At 57.8% G+C, this 26,026-nt stretch overlaps 5 protein-coding genes across 7 annotated transcripts; 3 read left to right on the top strand and 2 right to left on the bottom strand.

The window, feature by feature from the left end:
* The first annotated feature begins 312 nt into the window (after window positions 1–312).
* Mlst8 (MTOR associated protein, LST8 homolog) lies at window positions 313–5,954 on the top strand. Its single transcript, XM_048332689.1, has 9 exons — window positions 313–370; window positions 874–1,076; window positions 1,212–1,263; window positions 1,357–1,519; window positions 1,843–1,918; window positions 2,003–2,155; window positions 2,982–3,106; window positions 3,222–3,385; window positions 3,509–5,954. The coding sequence occupies exons 2-9, from the start codon at window positions 948–950 to the stop codon at window positions 3,625–3,627; spliced, it is 981 nt and encodes a 326-aa protein (XP_048188646.1). The 5' UTR covers window positions 313–370; window positions 874–947; the 3' UTR covers window positions 3,628–5,954.
* Bricd5 (BRICHOS domain containing 5) lies at window positions 4,105–5,532 on the bottom strand. Its single transcript, XM_048333119.1, has 6 exons — window positions 5,488–5,532; window positions 5,244–5,363; window positions 4,869–5,024; window positions 4,695–4,796; window positions 4,300–4,453; window positions 4,105–4,199 (listed from the first exon to the last, which is right to left on the bottom strand). The coding sequence occupies exons 1-6, from the start codon at window positions 5,530–5,532 to the stop codon at window positions 4,105–4,107; spliced, it is 672 nt and encodes a 223-aa protein (XP_048189076.1).
* Window positions 5,955–6,549: 595 nt separating the features above from the next.
* On the bottom strand, window positions 6,550–9,311 carry LOC125340816 (phosphoglycolate phosphatase). The gene is made up of 2 exons (XM_048332673.1): window positions 8,574–9,311; window positions 6,550–8,474 (listed from the first exon to the last, which is right to left on the bottom strand). Exons 1-2 carry the CDS (start codon window positions 9,211–9,213, stop codon window positions 8,149–8,151), a joined length of 966 nt encoding a protein of 321 aa, XP_048188630.1. The 5' UTR covers window positions 9,214–9,311; the 3' UTR covers window positions 6,550–8,148.
* A 4,113-nt stretch (window positions 9,312–13,424) lies between these two features.
* E4f1 (E4F transcription factor 1) lies at window positions 13,425–22,280 on the top strand. Of its 2 annotated transcripts, XM_048333322.1 has the most exons (14): window positions 13,425–13,592; window positions 16,111–16,262; window positions 16,615–16,720; window positions 18,864–19,048; window positions 19,136–19,256; window positions 19,446–19,598; window positions 19,703–19,839; window positions 20,152–20,361; window positions 20,594–20,699; window positions 20,790–21,007; window positions 21,284–21,482; window positions 21,556–21,701; window positions 21,771–21,833; window positions 21,924–22,280. In XM_048333322.1, exons 1-14 carry the CDS (start codon window positions 13,442–13,444, stop codon window positions 22,278–22,280), a joined length of 2,304 nt encoding a protein of 767 aa, XP_048189279.1. In that variant the 5' UTR covers window positions 13,425–13,441. The 2 variants fall into 2 exon arrangements, with proteins under 2 accessions (XP_048189279.1, XP_048189280.1); XM_048333323.1 differs by lacking the exon at window positions 20,152–20,361.
* A 1,169-nt stretch (window positions 22,281–23,449) lies between these two features.
* Window positions 23,450–25,501, top strand: Dnase1l2 (deoxyribonuclease 1 like 2). 2 transcript variants are annotated; one of them, XM_048333325.1, is made up of 8 exons: window positions 23,450–23,758; window positions 23,865–23,953; window positions 24,045–24,128; window positions 24,205–24,305; window positions 24,489–24,601; window positions 24,675–24,926; window positions 25,190–25,335; window positions 25,401–25,501. In XM_048333325.1, the coding sequence occupies exons 1-7, from the start codon at window positions 23,450–23,452 to the stop codon at window positions 25,241–25,243; spliced, it is 1,002 nt and encodes a 333-aa protein (XP_048189282.1). In that variant the 3' UTR covers window positions 25,244–25,335; window positions 25,401–25,501. The 2 variants fall into 2 exon arrangements, with proteins under 2 accessions (XP_048189282.1, XP_048189281.1); XM_048333324.1 differs by having other exon boundaries at window positions 25,190–25,339; window positions 25,405–25,501.
* Window positions 25,502–26,026: the final 525 nt, after the last annotated feature.

The raw sequence follows: 26,026 nt of genomic DNA, 5'->3' as shown, positions 1-26,026 counted from the left end.
TCGTTGCTTATCCAAAATGCACATTTTGTAACTTGCCTGGCAATCCCGGGCCTGGAGTAGTAAGTATTACAGGGGACAGAGGAAGGTACAGGGACACTGTGACCCGGCCTGCATCCCAACCCTGGACGGGCAGCAGCGCTGGAGAGCTGTGGGGTGCTGTCGAGTGGGAGTGGGGGGACGGGGACGAGGCCGCAGCCCCGGAGACCCCCGCCCCAGAACGTTGGTCTCGTCCCAGCTTCCCCCTCCCGCGCCGCGTGGTCTGGTCCTTAAAGGCCCATCGATAACTCTACTCTCGGCTCCGGCCTCTATCGACTCGCTCCGGCTCTCCAAGCCGCCCTGGATCACGGCGGAGCGCTGAGAGCGGGTTAAGGTACGCAGGCTGCGGGACGGAGTCTGGGAATCGGCTGCTGGGAATCTGGGAGGACCCGGTCGGGGGAACATTCCAGAAGGACGGAGCCGGGGTGCTTGGTGGGGCACTGGGGAATTCGGGGGTCTAGACAAACAGCGCCCCCACCCATCAAGTCCTGCCGCCGTTCAGCTACACATGCGCAGTCACAGCGCCCGGCTTTTCCAGTCCGTCCGCCTGCCTGCTTGCGCATGCGCAGCTTGCTCCTGCGGCAGACAGCGACCTGCGTGACTTCCCGGTGCGGGCGGCTGCGGGCGGCTGCGGGCGGCGGGGAAGGAGCACACGCCGTGGAGTCCTGGAGCTGCCTCTCACCAACTGTCAGAGCTTTTCTGTAGCTGTCCAAGCCTCATTTTCCCCATCTCTGAAGTGGGAACGATACTCCTCTTATCTGAGCACCGAGTGGAGGAAGCGTCTGCCCTCGCGTTTGCAGTGCCCCCTAAATTCCTCCACATCTCTCTTCTTTCCAGATGCTCTGATCTGTAGATCCTTACTAGTCAGCTCTCGGTCCCGGGCAGGCCTCATCCTTCCCAACAGTCACACCATGAACACCTCTCCAGGCACGGTGGGCAGTGACCCGGTCATCCTGGCAACTGCTGGCTATGACCACACTGTGCGCTTCTGGCAGGCCCACAGTGGGATCTGCACGCGAACGGTGCAGCACCAGGACTCGGTATCCTCTGCCAGGAGGGGGGAATGTGGTCGGGGGGGGGGGGGGACCCAGGATGCAGCATCCCAGGCCAGGTGGTGGAGGCCTTTAGGACACGGGTCCCCAAGACTCCCCTGTCATCTTCCTTAACACACCCAGCAGGTGAATGCACTGGAGATCACACCGGATCGCAGCATGATTGCTGCGGCAGGTACAGGTGATTCTTGACTTCTGTTCCCCAGACCTCTGACAGGTCGACCTGGATGAAGCTGTGCTTCAGTTCAGCCCGTGTGTCTGTCCCTAGGGTACCAGCACATCCGCATGTATGATCTCAACTCCAACAACCCCAACCCCATCATCAGCTACGACGGTGTCAATAAGAACATCGCATCCGTGGGCTTCCATGAGGATGGCCGCTGGATGTACACAGGCGGGGAGGACTGCACAGCTCGGATCTGGGACCTCAGGTGTCTGGTGCTGGGCAGGAGGGGCCCACTGCCTGGAGGTGACTGGGGGCTGGGCCCTGGGGACAGTCCTCAGGCAGCTTCTCTCCCAGCTGAGGCTGAGCCATGGTGCTTTGTGTTGGTGTTTTGGTGAAGGAAGAAGAAAAGCTCGGTAGAATGAATTGCATGATGGAGCTATCCCTACCTTGAGGCTAGGTGCTGGCCTTCCATTTCCCTTCTGTCAGTCTGGCTTCCCTATGAGTCAGCTCCCATCAGTTGTAGGAACAATTGGCCAAGGGAGGGGGCATCCACTAGAGACAGTGTGTGATTCCTGACCACCACCACAGGTCCCGGAACCTGCAGTGTCAGCGCATCTTCCAGGTGAATGCACCCATTAACTGTGTGTGCCTGCACCCCAACCAGGTGAAGGGGATTCCTGGGGCTGGGCACCTTGAGGGCTTAGGGGGACAAGCAGTGTGGTCACACCTCACCTTCCTTACACCCCAGGCGGAGCTCATTGTGGGTGATCAGAGTGGTGCTATCCACATCTGGGACCTGAAAACAGACCACAACGAGCAGTTGATCCCCGAGCCTGAGATCTCCATCACATCTGCCCACATTGACCCTGACGCCAGCTACATGGCAGCAGTCAATAGCTTGGTGAGTCCAGTGGCTGGGGGAAGAGACAGAGGCAGTTTCTGAGGATGGGCTGAATTGCTGGGTGTCCCTCAGGCCCCTTGCTGCCCTCCCCTCCTGAGTGCCAAGAACCTCCCAGCGCCATTCCTGATGGCCCCCTTGTTGTTTGCTGCCTCCCCTGCCACCACCCATCCAGCAGGCCAGCCACTTCCCTTTGTCCTAGTCACTTCCTAGCCCAAATCACTCTTGTCTCTCTGGATGCTGATGGGCTCCCTTCCTCCTCTCTCCTGCTCTGGGCCACTTCACTGACTTCTCCCTTGGCCATTGAAGCATCCTGTTGCCTTGTGGCCTGACTTAGACATTCCCTTAAGGAGACCGTGAGATGCCTGGCTTTTGCCCATAGTCCAGGAATACTTGGGTTTGGGCCTGCTGTGTTCTCCAGCCTCATTTTCTCCCTTTACTTCACTTAAATCCCAGTGTAATGCTTCTCCCACATCCCAGGCTTCTCTCTGCAGCCCTGGCCTGCTGTACCCTTTGTCTGGGCGCTTCCTGTCCTCTGCACATCCCTGCTGGCCAAGCCCCTCTTTAGCCCATGGGAGGGAGTGCCGGTGTGTGTGTGTTGTTGGCCAGTGTTGACCTCTGTTCTTGGCTGGCTGGGGGTGGCCCTTCATTGGGGCCAGGTCTCCCTAGGGCCTCCTATAGGCAGGAAGTGTGGTACCCACCTGCTTATCCTAGCTCTGGTCCCTTTGCAAATTTAGCCACCACTTCTGGGTGTCCCAAGATCCAGGTTTAGATTTCAGAGAATTCTGAGGCTCTGAGTGTCTAATGACTGACCCCCTACTGTCTGTAGGGCAACTGCTATGTGTGGAATCTTACCGGGGGCATTGGTGACGAGGTGACACAGCTCATCCCTAAGACCAAGATTCCAGCCCATACGCGTTATGCCCTTCAGTGCCGCTTCAGCCCTGACTCCACGTATGTGTACAGCCCAGTGACTGGTGGGGATCTGCCTGGGGCTTGCATTCTGGGGGTACAGGGTAAGGGGGTCCAGCAGAGGAACAGCTGCATCTCCACACGCCCCTCCCCCCAGGCTCCTCGCCACCTGTTCAGCTGACCAGACATGCAAGATCTGGAGGACATCCAACTTCTCTCTGATGACAGAGCTCAGCATCAAGAGCAGCAACCCCGGAGAGTCGTCCCGGGGCTGGATGTGGGGCTGCGCCTTCTCTGGGGACTCGCAGTACATTGTCACTGGTGAGCCCTGGCCCCTGCCTCCCCACCTTGCTGGGAGGGGGCCTCCGGAGGGGCCAGCTGCCCTGCCCTTCTCTCTTTGCCCTGGGCCTCGGCACTGAGCTGCCACTCCCTTCCTCTGTGCAGCTTCGTCTGACAACCTGGCCCGGCTCTGGTGTGTGGAGACTGGAGAAATCAAGAGGGAATACGGTGGCCACCAGAAAGCTGTTGTCTGCTTGGCCTTCAATGACAGTGTGCTGGGCTAGCCTGTGTTCCTCTGGACCGCAAGCAGCCATCGGGCAGTGGGAACTGCCTGGTGCCTGGCTCCAGCTGGGTTTACCTCCACAGCACCCTGGCCAGAGTGGAGCCCTCAGGCTCGCAGCCTCTGCTCACCAGGTCAGCTCTCCCTCTCGGCCAGCCTAAATCTGCCAGGCTGGTCTTCTCTGTGCCCAGCTGCTCTTCAGCAGGCCCAGTGAGCCAGGCTGCACGTGCCTGGGTGGGAAGAGGCAGCACCAACCAAGATGCTCGACCTACAGCCTGAGGTTGAGCCCTTCCCCCCTTCACTCCTGAGTCATGCTCCCCACTGTGCGCCACCCTATTCAGGTCCTGAGTTCCCAGAGAGCACCACCATGGCCAGATAAGGGTTTATTTTATTAGTCTCTAATGGCGGCTGTCCTCCACAATGCTGGCCTGGGACAGGCCTGGCCTGTAGGAGCCAGGGCCAGACGGGGCCAGGCAGGGTTTTAGTCTGGGAGGTAATAAAAGCAGACGGACACGCAGATGTTGCTCGGGAAGCAGATGTCGATGCAGAGATAGATCAGTCGCTGCCTCTGGGGCCCTTGGAAGGAGAAAAGGGGCTCCTCAATTCCCAAAGTGCTCTCCTTGCTTAGCCTGTCCTGTGGGAGCACAGGCTCCTCTGCACACATGCCCCAACTCACCCTCTGCCCGTTGGGCCCAGTAGATGGGAGTCTTCCCACAAAGGTGCTGCACTGGAGCCCCCACCAGGGCAGGGTCCACGGCACGATCCCCAAGCACTGCTAGCAGCTCCTGTGCATGCTGGGTGTCCTGGCCAGGCATGCGGGGTCCTTGGGCCTACAGAAAGGCTCCAGTGGGCCACCATTTGGGGGCAGTTCTCTGCTCCTGGCAGGGTAGAGTGTCACCTCCCACCCCCACCCCATTGCCCCAGCACCTGCTCCTGCCAGCAGCCTAAGCAGAAGGAAGATAGAGCTTTCTGTTCCTCTGAAACCGGAGCCCTGGCTGGCCCGGCGGGGTTGCACACAGGACCTTTTGTCTGGCCCCTGGCCTGCAGGCCAAGCCAGGCAGGGATGCTCACCCTGGAACTGTTCACCAGCAAGCGCAGAGTCTCCCGATCTTGGGCCTCCATCAGGCGGAGGAAGCAGGCCCTGTGCTCCGCAGGGCGGTAACAGATGCAGCCCTGGGGAGGCAGGTGGGTGAGGCAGGGGCACCCCAACCCGAGGCAGGCCCACAGCCCTCCCGGCCCACTCACGCTCTGCCCGTCAAACAGCACAGCCCAGCTATGGTTGCTCTGTGGCGGCGTCACTATGATGGTTGCCGTGTTCCTGGCCACATCCACTAGGGTAGTTTGGTTGGACCAGGGCCCTGGGGTGCTGGGGAGGGTCAGTCGGAGCATCTGCAGCAGTGGCTGAGAGAGGAAGGTTAGACTTCAGCCGGGCAGGCTTAAGGGTCCCACATGAGCCAAGTCCTGGGCCTGGAGCATTTCTATATCACGCGTGGCCTTTCCCGATATCTTTCCCCTTCAAGGCCCATGTTTTGGCCTAGCTCCTCTAAAGAGATGACATGTACTGCCGCTGCCTCAAGTGCCCCTTCCACTGCTCATGCCCCTGTGGCCGGAGGGGCTCACCTTGGGCGGGTTGTGAGCAAAGCCAAGCAGTCCTCCGGTCACAGCCCCCGCAGTGGCCAGCGCCAGCAGCAGCAGCAAGACTGTGGTTCTCCAGGCCCCATGGCAGGATTCGGCCTTCACCTGGGGACATCAGACCAGGGAGCAGGCTTGTTCAGGGAAGGAAGGGCTGAGGTGGGTGAGTGGTAGCATTCCTAACCCTGCTCAGGATGCCTCAGGCCCTTGCCCCAGAGGAGAAGGCACTTACCTCAGCAGGCCTAGGCCCGGGGCTTCTGCTGTGGTTGCCCTCCATGCTGCAGCCCCTGACAAAGCTCCAATTGTCTGCTACCCCTTGGAGCACTCCGCCAGGGACGTCTCAGGAAGCCTTTGATGAGCCCAACGACTGTGCCCTCCCAGACCCCACTGCCTCCTCCCCGCCAGTATCTGATATCCCCATTAGTGCCAGGATGGCCCTCTCCCCACTGGGTGCCAGCCTGGCTCTGGACACCTGGCTTGTGCAGACAGAAGTGCATGGGGTCTTGGGAGGGCATGAAAGTGAGGCTTTCCTGGGAAGCCAGTCCAGCTGGCTGGCTAGGGGGAGCCCTGGTCCAGCCGGGTGATTTTATCTGGTTGGGGCAGATTTAATGCTTCCTAGAGTCTATGTCTGGTCTGTTACCTCTGGACTCCCAGAAGTGGGCACAGGGAACCAATAAATGCCTGTTCAATACACCATCAGTACAGGGCTGTGCCTGTCACTTCCCAGAGCCCAGTGCCACCACAGGGCCATGAGCATCCCACAGGGCTATGTATGCCCCGAGGGTCCTGGGCCAAACCATGGCTAAGCCAGCCTTCACGTACTCCTTTGCCCCCAATGTGGCTTTTGCTCTCGTCATGTGGTCCAGTACACATGTACCTGCTACCTTCCACGCAGAGGCCCTGTCCTGAGGCTCTGCATTTCCAGATTCTCTGAAGCAGAGTGGGCTGCAGTAGTCAGCACTCTAGCTCTGGAACTGGAATCCCACCTTGGCCTTATTTTTGGTGTCAGTCCTGGGGCATTAACTCAAGGCCTCTGTGCTGTGCCTGAGCTTTTTTGCTCAAGGCTAGTGCTCTACCACTTGACACATGGCTCCACTTCTGGCTTTTTTGGGGGTAGAGCTGAGTCTCACAGAGCCAACTTCAAACCTTGATCCTCAGATCTCAGACTTCTGAGTAGCTAGGACTATAAGTGAGAGCCTCTGGTACTCTACTACTATTTATTATTCTTACCCTGTCCCCATCCACACCTAGGCAGCTGTCCCTGACTAGCTACAAAGATGAGAAGACAATTTAGTTGGAGTATTAGAGTTTAATGTGCATTTTGCGTACACACAGTGAAATGGGTGGGAGGTGGGGCACATAAGAGATTTCCAGGCCCCTGTCCAGCAGATGTCAAAGGCTGCAGCACCTGCTGCATGTGACGATGCCCTGATGGGCCTGCTCAATATCCAGACACACCTTGAGCCAACCTTGCAGAGCCAACATCAGCACTACGGGCATGGCCGACCTCACACTGCCCTGCCATGCAACCTCTGGCCTGTGCTTGGCTGCAGATATGGGAAGTTTTATTGCTGTGAGAACTTGGTGAACAGGTTAAGTGTTGTGACCACAGGGCTGAGAGAGGCCACTGGGATTCAGGGTGAAGCACTGGAAAGGAGTCAGCCAGAGGAGCCACTTTCCAGGCTCTGCCTTATGAGTGCTGCGCAGACTCCTCAGCAGGCTGCCAGGTCAGCAGACACAGGGAACAGGTGGAGGAGCCCACTGGCTGCTGGGCCCTGCCCGTCCTACCATTTGGCCATCAACAAGGGAGTGTAGAGCCAAAGTAGGTGGCCTCATGGGCCACTGACATCTAACTCCACCCTGACCTGGGCTCATCCCAGGACACAGGACAGGAAGAGACTGAATGCTTTGTAAAGGACTTCCTGCTCTGAGGTTGGGACACCTCTCTTCCTCTACCCAAGGGTATGACAGGAAATCCTTGGCCAGCACACTGCTAGCATTTAGATGAGCTGTGGGGCATGGACAGAGCACAGCTATTAATCTACATAATTCAATGCCACCACTCACAAATGTGTTCACAAATTAAAAAATAGTGGTTTTTGGTACCAATGCTGCTCAGAGCTTCCTTTACAGCAGCCCAGAGTTCAGTGATGGCACCCACACCTACTTGGCCACTGGGCCTACCATATACTCAGTCTGAGTCACCTGGGTTTAAATGCACGCTTGAGACAGCTGAGGTTTGGCTGGGCTGAGTTAACAGAACTGGGCAGCTGAGAGTGAAGAGCTGCAGTCCTGGACATCTGAAACGGAACAGATATTCAATTGTGACATCAAAGTGGTTTTCAAGGAAGCAAGTGCGCAGTGGCAAGGGCAGCACCTCTCACCCCAAGAACAGGGTGGCACCGTCAAGGAGCAGCCCCTCCTCCACTCAACGGAGTTGTGAAGCTGGACGCTGCTGCGGGCTTCTGGGCTGCATGTCCACATTGGAAGTCACAAGTCAGCCCCTTTTCCTCTCTGCCCTTCAGTAATGATCCCTGAATTAAGCTTTTCAGTCAAACACTTGACATACACCCCTAGACCCAACTCAATCTCACAAGCAAGGCCTGAGGCAACCTGAATCCTGGGCAGATGCTATACCTGCCCTTGTTGACAAATACAAAGCCCAAGACCCACCTGACAATACCCTCCAAGCTTAAAAGTGCATCTTAAAATATAAGCATCTGTAAACAACACCTCCCCCCAAATGTTTACTTAAAACATTAGCAATTACCACCCTTTGCTTAACTTCAATTTCAGTCTGCGGCCACCTGAGCCATGCTTAAGTCCCACCTATTAATTTGGGTAACTGATTTTCAATTTTTTTTTTATTCCGGAGATTAAAGACACTAGATCTTTAACCTTGAAGGGCGGGCAAGAGGTCGGCGATGCTGTCAACATAGAAGTCAGGGACCATTTTCTTCTTGGACATGCAGTCACTTTCCTGATTACTCTTCACATCCCCAAGAGTGGAGACTCCGGTGAGGGTCAGGATGGTCTTCAGGCCACAAGTGGCGCCCAGAAGGATATCTGTGTCCAGGCGGTCCCCTACCATGACAGTGCGCTCCGGGTTGATGCCATATTCCTGGGACACGCAGTCGAAAATGAACCGGCTGGGCTTCCCGATGATGTCGGCCTGGCGCTGGGCGGCCATCTCCACCGCTCGAACCAGACAGCCGGTACCTGCGGGACAGAATAAAGGAAAGAGGAGGACGCCAGGGTCAGAGGGTAGGGAGGGGCCCAGGCCCGCCCGGCAGCCTCCTCGCCCCGGGGCGCACGGACCCGCGATGAAGTGGCCGTTCTCCAGCGGGAGCCGATTGTCCATGTTGGTGCCCACGAGCAGGCACCCGGGCTGCTGCAGGTAGCGCACGGCCTTAGTGAGCTTCATGTAGCTGAAGTGCGGGTCGAAGCCCACCACTACCGCGCGCACGTCGGGCTCCAGCGGAGCGGCCAGCCAGTCGCCGGGACCTTCGCCCCGCAGCGGCTCGGGACCCACGCCCACACTGGTGACGCCCACGGCCTCCAGCTCGGCAGCCAGGGCCGGGCTGCCCAGCACGTAGGCCTTGGGGGCAGGCGCGCCGGCCAGGCGCTGGCGCAGGTAGAGCGCGGTGCAGTAGGCCGTGCCGAAGACCTCGAGGCCGGCGCCGGGCCCCGCCGGGCCGCCGAAGCCCAGGCGCCGCAGCTTCTCGGCGTAGGCGGCGCGCGTCTTGCTGCTGTTATTGGTGATGAAGCCCAGGCGCTTGCCGCGGGCCCGTAGCGCCCGCAGGGCCTCGGGCGCGCCCGGCACGGCCGTCTCCCCACGCCACAGCACCCCGTCGCAGTCAAACAGGACCGTGTCCACGTCGGCCAGCAGCGCCTGGGCCCGCTCGGCGCTCAGCCGCACGCAGCGGGCGTCGTCGCCGCCGGCCTCCGACTCCGCCATGGCCGCCCGCTGCCCGCTGCCCACTACCCGCTACCGCCGCCGCCACCGGCCACCGTCGCCGCCGCCACCGGCCGCTCCTCGCAGCCGCCCGCCGCGGCGCTCGCCCCGCCCTCGGAGGGCTCATTGGCCCCGCGCCTCGCGCGTGCCGCCTATTGGTCGCCGTCCGCGCCAATCCATGCCCACGTACCGCGAGCTGCGGAAGCTCGGCTCCAACGGCCGCGTCTCAGTTCGGGAGGGAAGGCTGTCATTGGCTGCAGGGTCCCGGGAGCATCGACGATTGGCTGGAGGGGCGCCAACCGGCGTTCGGGGTAGAGCGCTCTCTGCGGAAACGTTGCGGACCGAGCAAGGCACAGAACATAAGGCCGCTGCTCATTGGCGGCCGCGGGACAGCTCGCCCATTGGAGGCCGGCGGTCAGCCTAGGTGACGGAGGCCCTTGGTTAAGTGACCCAGGGCCAGACCGGCTGTTGATTGGTCGGCTTCTCCGTGGTGGGCGGGACCTCGTCTGGAGCCGGTTGGGCGGGGCGCGGTCTTCCCCTGGTCGGGATCACGTCCGCATCCTTGCGGAGGGAGACCAGCCGGGCCTGCGCCTACGCCGCGGGCACGGTGTCGGCGCGTGAGACGCAAACCGCCCCGGTCCTGGGATCCAGCGGTTCTTTCTTTCCCAACGGACCCAGCGTTCTCGCCTCCAGACCTTTGTCCAAGTGCTTTCCCTGGGCCTTGGCGGTGACAGGATCCAGAATTTGCAAGGCAGTGGGGTTGGAGTCGAGTCAGACGTTGCCTAGAACACGGCACGCAGCGGCGGGCCGCAGTTGGTATCACCAGTTACCACTTACATAACACGAAGAGACACTAGCAGGTGTGTTGCACGATGGAATGTTTACTCGCAACCTAGAGCAAGTACATTTATTCAACACTGTTCATGTCGTGACCAGCCAATGCTGGATGCTCCTCACCCACCCACGTTTTTTACTTTCTAGCACATGGAGCCGAAGTCTTAGTTTTCCGTGTGTGTGTGTGTGTGTGTGTGTGTGTGTGTGTGTTCTGGTTCTAGGGCTTGATCTTGGGGCCTGGACACTGTCTCTGAACTTTTTTGCTCAGGACTCAGTTGAGTAGTTAATTGGAGATAAGAGTCTTAGGGGAATTTTCTGCCTGGGCTGGCTTGGAGTAGCTAGGATTACAGGCCTGAGCCACCAGCGCCTGGCCATCTGGCTGGTTTAAGATCTGCCGAGTGTAATTATGTCTGTAGGTGACAGAAGTGGGCTGATATAGGAGTAGAGGTGCAATTCACAAAGGGGAGGGTTTGGGGACAATGTTCTGGAAAAGTCTGCAAGTACCAATGGCCCTCATGGAAGAGGGCCATTGAACTTTGGTGGGAACAGGGTAGGATGACCTTGTGCCACACCTGCACCCCTGCTCCTTCCCCACCCCTGCCCACACCTCCAGGGCTTCATGCATGCTAGGCAAGCACTCTACCGCTAACCCACATTCCCAGCCCTGTCTCTGGCTTCTTTTTGCTCAAGGCTAGCATTCTACCACTCCAACCATAGTAGCACTTCTGCTTTTTCTATATATGTGGTACTGAGGAATTGAACTCAGAGCTTCATGCATGCTAGGCAAGCACTCTACCTTCTAAGCCACATTCCCAGCCCCAAAGTACTCTTTGAGGTGTATCTGAAACACAGCATACCTTCAAGTGGATGGCACCAGTGGGCCTCCCCAAGTGAAAAACTACTCAAGATGCTTTTTTTTGCCCCCCCCCCCCAGCTCTGGGGCTTGAACTTAGGGCCTGAGCACCGCCCCTGGCTTCTTTTTGCTCAAGGCTAGCACTCTACCACTTGAGTCACAGTGCCACTTCTGGCTTCTTCTATATATGTGGTACTGAGGAATTGAATCCAGGGCTTCATGTGTGCGAGGCAAACACACTACTGCTAAGCCACATTCCCAGCCCCAGAACAATCCTTTTTAGCTGGCTGATACCACAATTTGAACTCACAGGGTCTTTTGCTTGCTTGTTCTGCTGGTGCTCCACTTGAACCATGCCTCTAGCCAGAGAGATCCTTAGGAAACACTAACAGTCATTCTCTGCTCAAAATCTATAAGTATAGTTGGGCATGGAGGCCCACACTTACAATCCTAGCTATCCAAAGAGGCTAAGATCTGAGGATCAAGGTCCAAAATCCAGGCAGGAAAGTCATGAGACTTTTATTTCCAATTAACCACCAAAAGTCTAGTAGTGGAGCTCTGGCTCATGTGGCAAAGCACCAGCCTTGAGTGAAAAAACTAAGTGGCAGTGCCCAGGTCTTGAGTTCAAGCCCCAGTACCAGCACAAATAACAAACAAGCAAAAACCGTCAGTCTGGGTGCTGGTGCCTCATGCCTGCTACCCAGGAGGCTGAGATCTGAGGATTGAGGTTCTAACCCAGCCTGGACAGAAAAGTCCCTATGAGACTCTTATCTCCAATTAACTACTCAAAAATTGCAAGTGGATCTGTGGCTTGGGCAAAAAGCACTCAGGGACAGTGCCCAGGACCTGAGTTCAAGCTCCAGAACTGGCAACAAAACAAAACAACCCAAAACCTGTCAGTGGTGAGTGACTCAGCAGCCTCAGGGCTAGAAGCTTTACTCAAATGGTAAAGCACCCTTTCTGAGAAAGTTGAGCCAAGACGCCCTGAGTTCAAGCCCCTGGTACCTGCACGCAGGAAAAACTTCCATCATCAATCACTTCAAGTTGAGTGCTGATGACTTCTGCCTCCTTCTCATGTCTCTCAGCTCCTGCCAACCCAGAGGTCTCCAGGTGTGCAGCTGAGCAGTGCAGCATGGAAGCAACCTCTCTGTTCAGTATCCTTCTGAGGGCAGAGCTGCCCACTCTGTGCCTGAGGCACTACCTGCTCTTCAGGGACATGTGTGCGAGTGCACATGCGCGCTCCATCTTCCTTGGAGATGATCTGGTATTGCTTTCAAGGACTCCTCACACCAGCATCCAGGTGGCACACTGAGAATAACCGTGGGTCCCTCGTGGAAGTGGCCTCCAGGCAAGTATCCTGGCAGGTCTGTGCTTCCATCTTTTCATCTTCAAAATGGGGATGATTGGTATCTTAGATGAGTTAATCCAACACATCCATTTCAAAGAGCTAATTAAATATAGCCATATAAAACATTAAAAGGAACTTCTATAAGAATGACCAGAGCAGCACTATTCACTGTAGTCAAAAAGGTGAGAGCAACTAGAATGTGATGAAAGAAAACATAAATGTGGTTTGTTTGTACAATGTTAATATTATTTGGTCATAAAAAGGAATGAATCAGTTGGGCGTGGTGGTGCATACCTGTAATCAGCATAGGGGAAGACTAGGCAGGAGGATCAAGAGTTCCAGGACAGACTGGACTAGGCTACATAGTGAGACCGTCTTTAAAACACACAACACAAAATACTATAAGATGGATACCTTGTAAATATGCTGAGTGAAAGAAGACATATGTGGTTGCATGTCATATTATTCCATTTAAAAGATGCATTCAGAATAGGTAGTCACATGAAATAGATTGGTCGTTGCCAGGGCTCGGGAGAGCGTGAGGAAATAGATGCTTAATCGGTACGTGTACGGGGTTTCCTTCTGGAAGTAATAGTGTAGGTGCTTAACCTATTTAGTGTCCTAAATGTCACCGAGGAGAACTTTCCTATCCATCTGACACAGTTTAGAGCCATACCGGATGGGGGATATCTTCTGTGATAATCAAGGAGGACCCTAACCCCCGAAGGGATGAGAAGCTGGGTGCGCGCCGCACCCCGGGTCTATGCTGGTGGCCACCTTCTCGAACTCGGAGGCTGGCAGCCGTGCCGGGTTCAGGAAGCAGATCCTAGGGCCCGGCTCTTCCCTACCTCGGGTTCCTCCGTCCTGGACACGCCCTAGTAGCTGAGATCTCGCCCAGTGCAGCTTCTCTTTCGTGAGCGCCTCCCCTCCCCTACAGTGAGCACCGCCTCCCGAAGACACCGCCCCGCACATGCCGGCTGCCCCGCCCCCCGAAGACCCCGCCCCCACCTCACCGCAGCCCCGCCTGCACCTCGGCCAGACCCTGCCCCACCTCCCGAAGACCGCCCCCAGCTCCTGAAGACTCCGCCCAGCTCCCGCAGGCCCCGCCCTCCGCGTGTCAGTCAAAGCCGTCCCGACGGCCCGTTGTTATGACGACACGGTCGTAAATCCGCCATCTTCCTGCGGTGCGTTGCGACATGGAGGGCGCGATGGCAGTGCGGGTAACGGCCGCGCATACGGCAGGAGCCCGGGCCGAGGCCGGGCGGGAGGCGGGCGAGGGCGGGGTCGCGGCGGCGGCCCTGGCCCCCGGGAGCTTCCTCGGCCTTCCGGCGCCCTTCAGCGAGGAAGGTAACCGGGTCTGGGAGGCTCAGCGCGGCCGGGAGCAGGCGGTTCGGCCCGGGACGGCGGAGCCCACTGACGCCCTGGCTCCGGGCTCCTCCACCGCCCCGCGGGCCTCCAAGACCCTCGTGGGTCCCACCCGCCGGGCCCGGGCCGCATCCGGGCCCGCTGGGCGCCCTGGTCTCGGGGCCCCTCCGAGCGAAGCCCAGCGAACACTGCCAGCTTTGCGTCTGGGCCCCGCTCCGCTGGCCCCACGGGGTGCAGCTCCGGGCTCGGGCCTGGGCGGGGCGGGGCGCCGGGGAGGGGCGGGGCCTCCGGGCCCCTTGTTGGGGCGCACCGGCTGTCAGGGTACGTGCACCGCAGGCTGTCTGAGCTGTTCCCATCCCTAAATGAACCCCGAGAAGTGGATGCTGTTGTTATGACTCCCACCTTAGGGGTGAGGACAGTTACGGGACGTGGAAGTGGCGGGGTCACTGGTCTAGTGAGTCGGGAGCACCGAGCCGACTCCAGGATTGCACGGCCCCCGCCCCAGCTCCTTTCACTTTTGGGTTCTGTCGAGGGTGAACCAGTTCTTAAGTGTTAGGCGCTAAGGGCACACTGTTTATTCAAGGTGTGATGACAGGTCTCTGCTCCGAGCTTGCCCCAGGACAGGAAGGGGTGTGCTTTGTCCTGTAGGAGTCATGGTCTGTGTACATGTTTTTCTTGCTTCTTATTTCAGTTTGAATAGAGGCAGGGCCCGCCTGAGAGGGGGTTCCTTTGGGGGTTGTTGGCCCTCTGTGTGGCCTTGTCTCAGTGCACTGGGTTGGTTGGGTGTGCCCTCTTGTGGGTTAGGGACTCCAATAGCAATACCCTGGTGCTGAGTCAGAATCTCAGCTGGTGGTGTGGGAGGGTTCAAAGGGCGGTTGGCACCTGAGTACTTGGTTTGTGACTGTGATCCACATTAGGTAGCCTCAGGACGAGTCATAGCTTTGGTGTGGCTTTTTTTGTTGTTCTATCTTGGGGCTTGATCTCAAGGCCTGGGCACTGTGTCTGAGCTTTTTTGCTGAAGGCTAGTGAGTGAGCTACCACTTTAGCCACAGTTCCACTTCTAACTTTTTGGAGATAAGTGTCTCAAGGACTTTCCTGCCCAGGTTGGCTTATAACTCAGATCCTCATATCTCAAACTCCTGAGTAGATAGGAATATAGGCGTGATCTCAAGGCCTGGGCACTGTCTCTGAGCTTTTTTGCTAAAGGCTAGTGAGTGAGCTACCACTTTAGCCACAGTCCCACTTCTAACTTTCTGGAGATAAGTGTCTCAAGGACTTTCCTGCCCAAGTTGGCTTCTAACCCAGATCCTCATATCTCAAACTCCTGAGTAGATAGGATTGTAGGCGTGAGCCAAGTTTAGCTCTTTTATTTTCATATTCCCATTCTCCAGGCCTGAGTTTGACCTTAGTGTGGGGCTAGGAACTGGCAGACTTTATAGAAGCAGGGGGCCCAGGTAGATTCTCTGGTTCAGATGGGTAACCCTGAACCTTTCTCCTGGGTGAAGTAGTTGTTCATTAGTGTACTGGCAAGACTCGGTGATGCAGCCACACGATAGGAACCCAGTGAGTGGGAAGTATTTCCTGCAGTGCTGGGATAGGTGCAGTGAATCTGGGCTAGGAGTACAGAAAGGCTCCCCTTGGTATCTACATTTGAGTAGGGGCTGCTGGGGACCAGTGAAGGGTGATTGGGTCTGTAGCTCAGCGATGAGTTTGTGCTTCGTAGGTACAAGGCTAGGTTTGGTTCCCAGAACCACCTTCTTAAAATAAAGTAGCAGGAGCAGTTGGGGAGCTGGGTACCTGTGATTCAGGCCTATAATCTGGAGACCTGGAGGATCTCAGTTTGAAAACAATCTGGGCAGAAAAGTCTGAGAGACTCTATCTTTGATTGACAAGCAAAATGCTGAACTGGAGGCATGGCTCAAGTAGGAGAATACCGCTGTGGGGAAAAAAGCTGAGCAAAAGCAAATGAAAAGAGCAGTTAGGACTGAAGGCACCCACTGTTCCTGTATTTTTCAAAGATTGGTCCCTTTGCTGAAGCCTTGTGGGCATCCTTGTGCCCTACACCTGTGCATTGAGCCAGCCTGCTTTACAGACAAGGAAACAATTTGCAGATAGTCATTGAGATGCCCAAGGGCATCTATTCCCCATTGGTTTTTTTTTTTTTGTTTGTTTGTTGTTTTTTCAATTTTGGGCAAGTGCTTTACCATTGAGTGAAATCTCTACTACCCACAATCTTACATCCTGGTCAGATATCTATAGTCCCCTGCCCTTGAGTGCATCCCTCTGCCTCCCATCCCTTTATGGCCCTCCGCTCCCTCATCACTGGAATGGACTGTGGGTGTGGCAGCCTCAGTGCATCCTTGCAGACTGCTGGTCTCCTGGGGTACCACCATGGGGTTCCTTGCAAACATGTTCTCAGCTGCTTCTTGGAGGGCAGGTGCAGTCCCACTGGAGGGGCTCTGGCCATCCCTCAGCTCCCCTGATGGCAGGCTTGTTGCAGATGAGGACGACGTGCACAGATGTGGCCGCTGCCAGGTGGAATTCACTGCCTTGGAGGACTTCGTTCAGCACAAGATTCAGAAGTCCTGCCAGCGGGCCCCACATGAGGCCCTGCCTGCCACCCCTTCTGCTACTGCCCTCTTGGGCCAGGAGGTGAGCCCCTACCCACTGCCATTACACACTACCTGAGGAGGGGGTTCCTGGTGACCCATGAGGTTTCGGGTAGCTCTTTTCTTGCCCTGGACTGCCCTCTACTTGTAGTTCCTGGGGATTCCATAAAGAAAGCAGGGCAAGGTGCTTTCACAGTGACAGGTCTGGCCCCAGTTGTGGGGCTGGGCCGGGAGTTTGGCAGAGCCTTGGTCCAGTTGGGGAAGAGCCTCTCGTGGCCATCACACCAGGGGGAAGGTGTGCTCCCGGGGCCCTTCCCTCCACAGCTTTATACCAGGGAAGCTGGCCATTCTCCAGAAATACGTGCATCCTGTTTGTCTCCTGACCCTATTGGTAGGTGGTGCCAGCAGCAGCAGGCCCAGAGGAGCCCATCACTGTGGCCCACATCGTGGTGGAGGCGGCCTCCTTGGCAGCAGACATCAGCCATGAGCCTGAACTTGTTGGTAAGACAGCTGTCTATGCGTGGCACTCACTCAGTTCTGAGCATCAGTGGTCTGTAGTCCAGCTAGAAGATGGGGCGTCTCTGCTGCACATACTCCCTACTCTTTTTTTCTTGCCAGTCCTGGGGCTTGGACTCAGGGCCTGAGCACTGTCCCTGGCTTCTTTTTGCTCAAGGCTAGCACTCTGCCACTTGAGCCACAGCGCCACTTCTGGCTTTTTCTATATATGTGGTACTGAGGACTCGAACCCAGGGCTTCATGTATATGTGGCAAGCACTTTACCACTAGTTCATATTCCCCGCCCCACATACCCCCTTGAGAGCAGGGCCTGGCCCCCAGGACACAGGCCTTAGTTGAGCCCTTCCCTGGCCCCGGGACTTTGCATTCTTCAGCTGTGTACCACCACGGCTGATGTCTCTCCTACATGCTTTCCCAGACTGTCTCTGCCTTGGTCTTCCTAGAACCTTCGTCACTTCTCTTGGCCCTACATGGTCCACTTGACTCAGTAGTTGGTGTTGCAAGGTTGGTGGGAGTGCCAGGTGCCCTAACCTGCACTCCTAGGGTTTGCCTTCATTGGTGTGGGGGTTCCTGCCCTGATTCTCACAAGGCTTTTATGAGCGTGCCATGCCAAGCCTCTTTGATGGCTGTGTTTTATATTCATATATTTATATCCAGGCTTTGCTGATGGGCAGTGGGAGGGGATATTGAGATGTCTGCATCGGGTCTCTGGTTAATGTCAAGCTGTCATTAACTGGAGACTGCCAAGTGTGCAGGACAGTTGAATGTTGAACTAAGGCAGCTGAACATTAAGGATGGGAGGCTGGGTGCCAGATGCCAGGGGAGGGCAGTAGAGCTGGGCCCAGGGTGGTGGCAAGTTGAGAAGAGAACAGTTGTTACCTAGGCTACCTGCTGTTGAAGGGCAGAGGCAGGTGGGTGAGTGGGCAGCTGGACAGGTTTGGTTTTGTGAAGCTGTGGGAACCAGTTTCAGCAGGAAGCAGAGGGAGGATCTATGGGGGAGGCCAGCCTTAGGCTTGGGAAGGGAGTCTGGGCAGGCTGCCCTTCTTAGGGAGGTGGTGGGCACCTGTGCCAATCATGCCTTTCCTGGTGATCTTGCAGCAGACACTGAGATGTCATGGCAGGCGGCCGAGCTCTGGTGTCTGGGATGGGTGTGGTCATTTGGAGAAACAAGTTCCTTGGCTTCCCATGCCTGTGCAGACTCCAGACCTTTAGCCAGCTGGGCCCCTCTCCACCCACTTCTGACCTCTAGTGGCTCCTCTAGTGGCTTGCTGGGCATCATTGTCCTTGACCTCTCTAGGCACCTTCTGCCTCTCTTGCATCCGACAGCTATTGCTGCCGCATTCCTCCCCTGTCAGGGCTCTGCTCCTTTGGGAAGATACTTCTGGAATGTTGAGGGTGTCAGCCGGGACATGGGTGAGAGATCCCCTTAATAGTTTCTGAGTCATGGTGCTTTCATTCTGTTTTGAGAGAATGGCCTGTCAAAACAAGGTGCTAGCCTGATGGAAATGGTTTTTAAGAAGTGGTGGCTTCACAGCTAGTTCCCACTTGTCACTTTGTGAGCAGAAAACATGAAGCCTGTTTACAGTATAGCTTTCCACATTGTCATATTTCCTCTGCACCACAGGAGAAGTGCAAAAGTCTGCCTTCCTTTCCTTCGGCCATCTCAGGTGCCTGGTGTCTCAGCCTGCACCAGGGCAGGGTTTTGTCTTTCCACCTCCAGCAGCTCAGAATGATCTCCCCTCTCTCCTTTCTTCTCCGTGCGCATAGTGTGTTGCAGGACCTGTGCCCCCTTTGGGCATGGGGGTGGTGTGTCTGCTCATGGCTGCCTTCACTGGGAACATTCTGGGGGTCCTGGAGCTCCTTTAGGCATGGAGTTGGGAGGGGTTGTCTACTCGATCAGGCTGACCTCAGGTTGACCAGTACCCTGCCTGCCTCTTGAGGCCCTGTGCAAGGATCTTCCTCAGTGCTGGTCAGGTTTGGGGCTGGGGACAGAGCAGGGGGTCCTGTCCTGGGTGCTGAGGACAGGGGTGGTATGGATAGTTCATGCCCCAGTGGTCCCCCTCACAGGGATCTTTATGGGCTAGGCCTGTGCCAGGCCCTGAGGTGTATGTCTACCCACTCTTCTTAGACAGCGGGCATATCAAAGAGGTCATTGTGGCTGCTGAAGCGGAGACAGGAGATGGAGAGGTGCCTGAGGCCCCACCCCAGCAGGAACTGGGGCTTGCTGGGGAGGGCGATCAGGCCCAGGTCAAGCTGCTGGTGAACAAGGATGGCCGCTATGTGTGCTTGCTATGCCCCAAGACCTTCAAGACGGTGAGCACCTGGGGCTGCAGGGCTGGCATGGCCCACAGCCTGCTCTGGCCTGGCAGTGCCCTGAGCCCTGCTGCCCCTCCTCCGCAGGGCAGCATCCTCAAGGCCCACATGGTTACCCACAGCAGTCGCAAGGACCATGAGTGCAAGCTCTGTGGGGCTTCCTTTCGGACCAAGGGCTCACTCATCCGGCACCACCGGCGGCACACGGGTGAGCAGCATGGGGGCCTAGGGGCTGGAGCCGCCCCATCAGCTGGTCCTGACTGTGCCCTACTCTAGGCCTCATGGCCCAGCTCCTGGGGAAAGAGGCAGGGACTCCACGCCTGCCTTCCCCTCCTCCCAAGCCACTGTGTGCTATTTGTTTGCCCTTCTCCCAGGGCTTAACCCATTCTTCCTGCAGATGAGCGCCCATATAAGTGTGCCAAGTGTGGGAAGAGCTTCCGGGAGTCAGGTGCTCTGACCCGGCACCTTAAGTCCCTCACGCCATGCACAGAAAAACTTCGCTTTGGTACGAGCAAGGACATGGTTGTGGACAAAGAGGAAGCACCTGCAGGTATGCACCAAGGGGAAGCTGCCAGGGGGCTGTGGTTTCCAGGTGCTACCATTCCTCAAGGACTCATTTGGCTCTACTCTTCTCATTTGCTTCCGTGGGAACAGTCACATCTGTGACAGGAGAGCCTGTGGAGACATCGCCTGTGATTCACCTGGTGACAGATGCTAAGGGCACTGTCATCCATGAAGTCCATGTTCAGATGCAGGAGCTGCCTCTGGGTGTGAGAGCCTTGGCCCCGGAGGTAGAAGTTGCTCTATTCTCTGCCTGTTCAGTGCCAGGCTGGGTGTAGGCCTTGGTTCTGGCAGGACCAAGGCCGATGTGGGCAAACTGAGCTCCATGGGGACCTCAGTTTGGTCTCGGGATGGGAGAAGTTGAGGGGGGTGGGGCTGGGGTTCATCCAGTGAGTGCAAAGGCAGCTGGCTGCGCACTGTGAGGCTATGAGGGTCTGCACAGAGGGACCCCTGAGCCTGGCATGGGTCTGCCCGGTGGGGTGAGTGAGAGTGGGTACCCCATGCTGGACTGCTTGGCCAGCCTCCCTTCACCTCCCCTGCAGCCCCCTGTCCCTGCGGAGCTTCCTTGTTCTGGTGAGGGCGGCCGTGAGAACTTGCTACACCAGGCCATGCAGAATTCTGGCATTGTCCTTGAGCGGGTTGCTGGGGAGGAGGGCGCCTTGGAGGCAGCCCCTCCCTCTGGGTCTAGTCCCCAGCCCCTGGGAGATGGACCTCCGGAACTGCCGCTGCTGGAGGTGGAGCAGATGGAGACAGTAGGTGTCTGTGCTGCTGGCATGCTATGCGCGTCCAGGGCTGGACAGCTGGGCCTGGCTGCCGGCCTCCCTGCAGCGGAAAGTAGCATTGCTTTCTGCAGTGACTTTGCTTCCTGGCCTGTTTCCTGCCTTTTCCTTGGGCCACAAGGGAGCCTGGGAGGGTGGGGAGTGGTATCTTCTCGGGGCACAACCCAAAGGATGTGTTCAGCTCTGGCTTGTGGTCTCCCTGCAGATGACCCAAGAGGCTTCGGCCGTGCCCAGGACCCACCCGTGCCCCCAGTGCAGTGAGACCTTCCCCACAGCTGCCACCCTGGAGGCCCACAAGAGAGGACACCAAGGTGGGTGGCAGGGGGTCTGGAGGGCGGTGGACAACAGAGGGTCAGTGTGTGGCCTGTGAGTGGGGCCTGACCGAGAGTGTTTGGTTCCAGGGCTGAGGCCATTCACCTGTACGCAGTGTGGCAAGGCCTTTCCCAAGGCCTACCTGCTCAAGAAGCACCAGGAGGTGCACATGCATGAGCGCCGCTTCCGCTGTGGGGACTGCGGGAAGCTCTACAAGACCATCGCCCATGTGCGTGGTCACCGGCGTGTCCACTCCGATGAGCGGCCCTTCCCTTGTTCCCAGTGCGGCAAGCGCTACAAGACCAAGGTACAGCGCTGGCCCTTCATTCCGCTCTCCAGCCCCTCTGCACCTGATCCTCACCCCCTCCCTGCCCCGTCAGCCTGCTTCTCATCCCCCTCCTTGTCCCTCCTCCTCGCTCACCTCTCCACTTTACCTCCTTCCCTCTCCTCCCTCCAGTTCAACACCCCCGTCTCATCCCCTTTCCTCGCCCCACTCTGCTCCATCTTCGCCTCTTACTCAGACCCAGAGGCTGGGTTTTGGGAGCTGGGGTCCTGTGGCTGAGGCCAGGCTGCATCTCCACAGAATGCCCAGCAGGTGCACTTCCGGACCCACCTGGAGGAGAAGCCACACATATGCCAGTTCTGCAACCGGGGCTTCCGGGAGAAGGGTTCGCTGGTGCGCCACGTTCGGCACCACACGGGCGAAAAGCCCTTCAAGTGCTATAGGTGTGGCCGAGGCTTTGCGGAGCACGGCACACTCAACAGGCACCTGCGCACCAAAGGTGTGGCCTTGGCTAGGGAGGGGCTCTGGGGAAGGGTGAGGCTGGGTCTCACACCCCTCCTCACCTGCTTCAGGGGGTTGCCTGTTGGAGGTGGAAGAGCTGCTGGTGTCAGAGGAGCGCCCCTCGGCCACGGCCGTGCTCGCAGAGGACCCTCATGCCCACGCCGTGCTGGTGGAGTTTTCCTCCGTGGTAGCTGACACTCAGGAGTACATCATTGAGGTGGGTGTAGGGTGGGCAGGATGTGGTCTGGCCCAGGCCAGCACAGGCTGACCACGGCTGTCTGTTCAGGCCACTGCAGATGACGCTGAGACTAGTGAAGCCGCCGAGATCATTGAGGGCACCCAGACAGAGGTGAGGGGCCCATATGGGACAGGAGGGAGAGAGAGGGCTGCCCGGCTGCTTGGCTGCCAGGTGGCCTCTTGAGCTGAGTGGTGCCCCCAGGTGGACAGCCACATCATGAAGGTGGTGCAGCAGATCGTGCATCAGGCAAGTGCTGGGCACCAGATCATTGTGCAGAATGTGACTGTGGACCAGGAGGCAGCACTGGCTCCGGAGGCGGCGGCAGCGGACACCATCACCATCGCCACCCCTGAGAGCCTCACAGAGCAGGTGGCCATGACGCTGGCCTCGGCCATTGGTGAGGGCACTGTGCTTGCAGCCCGTGCAGGTGCAAATGGCACTGAACAGGCCACTGTGACCATGGTGTCTTCCGAGGACATTGAGATTCTTGAGCATGGAGGTGAGCTGGTGATTGCCTCACCAGAGGGCCAGCTGGAGGTACAGACAGTCATCGTGTAGGAAGGGAGCCCGCCAGTCTCTGCAGGGCAAGGGCAGGAGCAGGAGAGGACCCTTGAGTCCCTGCCCACACCTGCCTGGCCTACACAGAAGACAGCCTAGACCTTCAGGCCTCCAAAGGAGGTGGAGAGTGTGAATACATAAAGGTTTTTTTTTTGTTGTTGTTGTTGCTTTTCAATAAAATATGAAAACCTGCAGCTTGTGATGGTGGGGCAGTTTTCAGGTGCCCTCTGGAAGTGGCTGCCTGTCTGGGCCGCCCTCTGCTCTTCTGTGCCTGAACTCGAGCCCAGGAGCTCTGGCAGGCCTGGCGGCGACTCCTTGGTGTGTGGGTGTCTCTGGCATGTTGATAGGCAACCTCTTGTGGCTGCTTTGCCCAGCTGGAGCTGTAACCCCAGTTTCCCTAGACTGCCAGAGGGTGAGGATGGTGATGGGTGCTGCTTGCCAGTCTCCTGCTCGGGCTGTCCCTGGCTGTGGGGACTGAGGATGAGACTCAGGTGCTAGGATCAGGCTGAGCGGCTTTTTTGCTCTTCGGTGAGGACAGATGTCAGAAGCAGCAGGAGGTGCTTGGCCGGTATGGGACTGGTCTTTCTCATTAGTCTGCCTGTTTCCCTGAGGGAACACAGCTAAGGAGGAAGATTCTGGGTGACCTAGTTTCTGGTGAGGTTGAGGCAAGAACAAGATCTAGACTATGAGTGTGGCTTTCCTCTTCAATCCTGAGCCTATTCTAGGGAGCTGTTGAGGTCTTCTCCCATAGTTCTAGGGCAGGTCTGGGACAGGGCAAGAGCTTCTCCCATAGTTCTGGGACAGCCTCCTCTCTCCCTTGCCCTCTTGGATCTCTGGGAACAGGAGCTAGAAGTTTTGGCATCCACTCCATAGAGGGGGTGGGGCCAGACCAGCCCCTCCCCTGGACCAAAGGCCTCAAATACCTGCTGGTGCTTTGGCACCACAGCTGCTGTGGAACCAAGACGGCAGCTCATCCTGGGCCACACTAGGCCTCCAGCCTGGACCCTGGATCCCCAGTAGCCCGGGACCCCTTGAGCCTCTTGACACCACCAAGTCCACTTCACAGGTAAGTCAGGCTTGAGTGAGCTGTGGATAGGTGGGGGTAGGAGTCCTCCATTTGAGTCTCAGTTTCCCTTGTAGGAGGTAGTCTTGAGCTGACAGACCGACTGATGTGCCACTCTGGGGGGGTGGGGGAAACTGGACAGTGCAGGGGTAGAATGTACTTTTGGGAAAGCCACTGGCTGTGGAAGGCAAGCCTGCTGTCACAGACCGGGTGGGTGTGGGTTGGTGTGCGTTACTTGCTGGTTACACTTGTTCCTCTCAGGCTGCCTGTCATGGGTGGGCCCTGGGCCATGCTGGCCACGCTCTGGGCGTTAGGAGCTGCAGGGGCTGCTGCTTTGCGCATTGGAGCCTTCAACATCAGGAGCTTTGGTGACAGCAAAGTGTTGGACCCAGCCTGTGGCAGTGTCATAGCACAGGTGAGGCTGGGGCCCAGGGCTGGGTGCGTCTCGGCTTTGTGGGTGAGCTGGCCCCTTTGTGGGTGAGCTGGCCCGGCAATTCAGTGCACCTGTGGCTCCTCCCCAGATCCTGTCTGGCTATGACATCACGCTGGTGCAGGAGGTGCGGGACCCGGACCTGAGCGCCGTGACTGCGCTAATGGAGCAGATTAACAGGTGCGGTAGCAAGGGCCCGCGCCCGCTCCATGCCCAGCCTCAAGCTCTGGCGTGGTGCCCCTGACCCAAGGCCCGCTGCCTCTCTCTGCAGCGTGTCCAAGCACGAGTACAGCTTCGTGAGCAGCGAGCCGCTGGGCCGCGACCACTACAAGGAAATGTACCTGTTTGTCTACAGGTGAGCTGGGCCGGAGGGGAAGGGCGCTGGGCAGGGTGGCAGCTCAGCGGGCCTCTCGCCTGCTCTTTGCCCCCAGGAAAGCTGTAGTGTCTGTGGTGGACACATACCAGTACCCGGACCCAGAGGACACTTTCAGCCGGGAGCCATTCGTGGTCAAGTTCTCAGTCCCCAGCTCTGGTGAGGCTGGCTCCGCCCCGGCCCCAGGCTCCTCCTCCCCTCCCCCCCCCCCCGCGGCTCCCGCCCTCAGCACACAGCTCCGCCCTTGCCTCCCCAAGCACCATATCCCATTAAGGCCCCGCCTCCGTCTCCACTCCGAGCCCCGCCCTTAACCCATCCCCATCCCCATCCCCATCCCCGCAGCCGCTGGCGAGCTGGTGCTGGTCCCGCTGCACGCCGCACCGCACCAGGCCGTGGAGGAGATCGATGCTCTGTACGACGTGTATCTGGACGTGATCGACAAGTGGGGCACTGACGTAAGCTGCCCCAGGGCCTGGCAGACCTGTGTGGGGGTCTGGGCCCCGCCTGACTCCAGACTCTTGCCCGCAGGACATGCTGTTCCTGGGCGACTTCAACGCGGACTGCAACTATGTGCGCGCCCAGGACTGGGCGGCCATCCGCCTGCGCAGCAGCGAGGTTTTTAAGTGGCTCATCCCCGACAGCGCCGACACCACGGTGGGCAACTCAGACTGCGCCTACGACCGCCTGGTGGTGTGCGGCGCCCGCCTGCGAAAGAGTCTAAAGCCCCACTCGGCCGCCGTGCACGACTTCCAGGAAGAATTCAGTCTGGACCAGGCCCAGGCGAGTGTGGCACGCAGGACCCCCCTCCCCCTCCCCCCCTAGGCAGGTGGGAGGAGCCAGCCACTGGCTTTAGCTTCCAGGTCGTTTGGCCTTGTGCTTCTCTTCAGAGTGGGTGCTTACAGTCAAGACCCCAGTCCCCACAAGGAGAGGGCAGTGTGCTGGCCCAGCCCAGCTTCTCCCCACCTTGGATGCGGTGGCCTCCCTGCCCCCTTCTCAGGTGAGGGGAGGCTGCCCTGCTGAAGCCCCACAATCTCTCCTTCCAGGCCCTTGCCATCAGCGACCACTTTCCTGTGGAGGTGACCCTCAAGTCCCACTGACAGCTAAGGCCTGGCCAGAGAGTGCCACTTACACCAGGCCTTGAGGAATGGACACCATGCAAGGTGGCAGGCCACCACCCACCAGTGAGGACATGGGGCAGGGGCATCTGAATGTGGAAGAATGGCCATGAACAGAGCCACTCAGCCCACCTGTAGAATGGCTACCAGCACCTATCTCATAGAGCTGTTGAGCGAACAGTCAGTCCTGGCCTATACCTGTATGTTAATAAACAAGCCACTCTTAGCCAGGACCACATGTGGAGGACCAGGTGAAAGCTCTGTGTTCATTTGGAGGACCCAGCCCTTCTGGGGTAGTCTTCATCCTATAGTCCATATTCCCACCCCCTTAGGGACAAGCCTGACTTACACTTGTCCTGGCTGGGGCTGTTTACCTACAGACAACGTGAGATAGCTCAAGGAAGTTCCCCCATCTCCCTCCCTTCCTCCTGTGAGTGGAGCTGGGCTAGGGTGGCCATGGCTTCTTAGCTCTTAAGGTTTCAGAGAAGGCTAGTGCCAATGCTGCCATCAGAGAGCCTCAGAGACTCACTGGAACCAGAGGCCATCTCACCCAGACTCCAAGGGGAGCCCTGAGGATGGGCAAGCCTAAGGCTCAGCCTTCAGCTGCACTTTCCTGCTTGGAGCCTAGGCTGGGAGGACAGGTGCTTTGCACCCAGGGGAGCAAGAATGCACAGTATCCTGTGATGTTCTTGATTTCAAAACATCTCTGACAGGATTTGGTCTCGCCAGACCATTTGGAAGGGAAAAGCTCTGTTTAGACGGTGG

This window comes from Perognathus longimembris, chromosome 23 (genome assembly GCF_023159225.1).
Source record: "Perognathus longimembris pacificus isolate PPM17 chromosome 23, ASM2315922v1, whole genome shotgun sequence".
In the NCBI taxonomy this organism is placed as follows: domain Eukaryota; kingdom Metazoa; phylum Chordata; class Mammalia; order Rodentia; family Heteromyidae; genus Perognathus; species Perognathus longimembris.
The sequence above is the reverse complement of the archived record's forward strand: the minus strand, read 5'-3'. Positions and strand labels throughout refer to the sequence as shown.

Bases quoted from the DNA above. Each gene is read 5' to 3' on its own strand.
- Mlst8 (XM_048332689.1), top strand. From the start codon at position 948: ATGAACACCTCTCCAGGCACGGTGGGCAGTGACCCGGTCATCCTGGCA. The intron at 1,077-1,211 runs GTATCCTCTGCC...TAACACACCCAG, and splicing joins CGGTGCAGCACCAGGACTCG to CAGGTGAATGCACTGGAGAT. The intron at 1,919-2,002 runs GTGAAGGGGATT...CTTACACCCCAG, and splicing joins TGTGCCTGCACCCCAACCAG to GCGGAGCTCATTGTGGGTGA.
- Bricd5 (XM_048333119.1), bottom strand. From the start codon at position 5,532: ATGGAGGGCAACCACAGCAGAAGCCCCGGGCCTAGGCCTGCTGAG. The intron at 4,797-4,868 runs GTGAGTGGGCCG...CTGCCTCCCCAG, and splicing joins TGCTGTTTGACGGGCAGAGC to GGCTGCATCTGTTACCGCCC. The intron at 4,200-4,299 runs GTGAGTTGGGGC...TCTCCTTCCAAG, and splicing joins CTGGGCCCAACGGGCAGAGG to GGCCCCAGAGGCAGCGACTG.
- LOC125340816 (XM_048332673.1), bottom strand. From the start codon at position 9,213: ATGGCGGAGTCGGAGGCCGGCGGCGACGACGCCCGCTGCGTGCGGCTG. The intron at 8,475-8,573 runs GTCCGTGCGCCC...TCTGTCCCGCAG, and splicing joins GAACGGCCACTTCATCGCGG to GTACCGGCTGTCTGGTTCGA.
- E4f1 (XM_048333322.1), top strand. From the start codon at position 13,442: ATGGAGGGCGCGATGGCAGTGCGGGTAACGGCCGCGCATACGGCAGGA. The intron at 19,599-19,702 runs GTATGCACCAAG...CCGTGGGAACAG, and splicing joins CAAAGAGGAAGCACCTGCAG to TCACATCTGTGACAGGAGAG. The intron at 21,702-21,770 runs GTGGGTGTAGGG...CTGTCTGTTCAG, and splicing joins CTCAGGAGTACATCATTGAG to GCCACTGCAGATGACGCTGA.
- Dnase1l2 (XM_048333325.1), top strand. From the start codon at position 23,450: ATGTGCCACTCTGGGGGGGTGGGGGAAACTGGACAGTGCAGGGGTAGA. The intron at 23,954-24,044 runs GTGCGGTAGCAA...CTCTCTCTGCAG, and splicing joins CTAATGGAGCAGATTAACAG to CGTGTCCAAGCACGAGTACA. The intron at 24,602-24,674 runs GTAAGCTGCCCC...TCTTGCCCGCAG, and splicing joins TCGACAAGTGGGGCACTGAC to GACATGCTGTTCCTGGGCGA.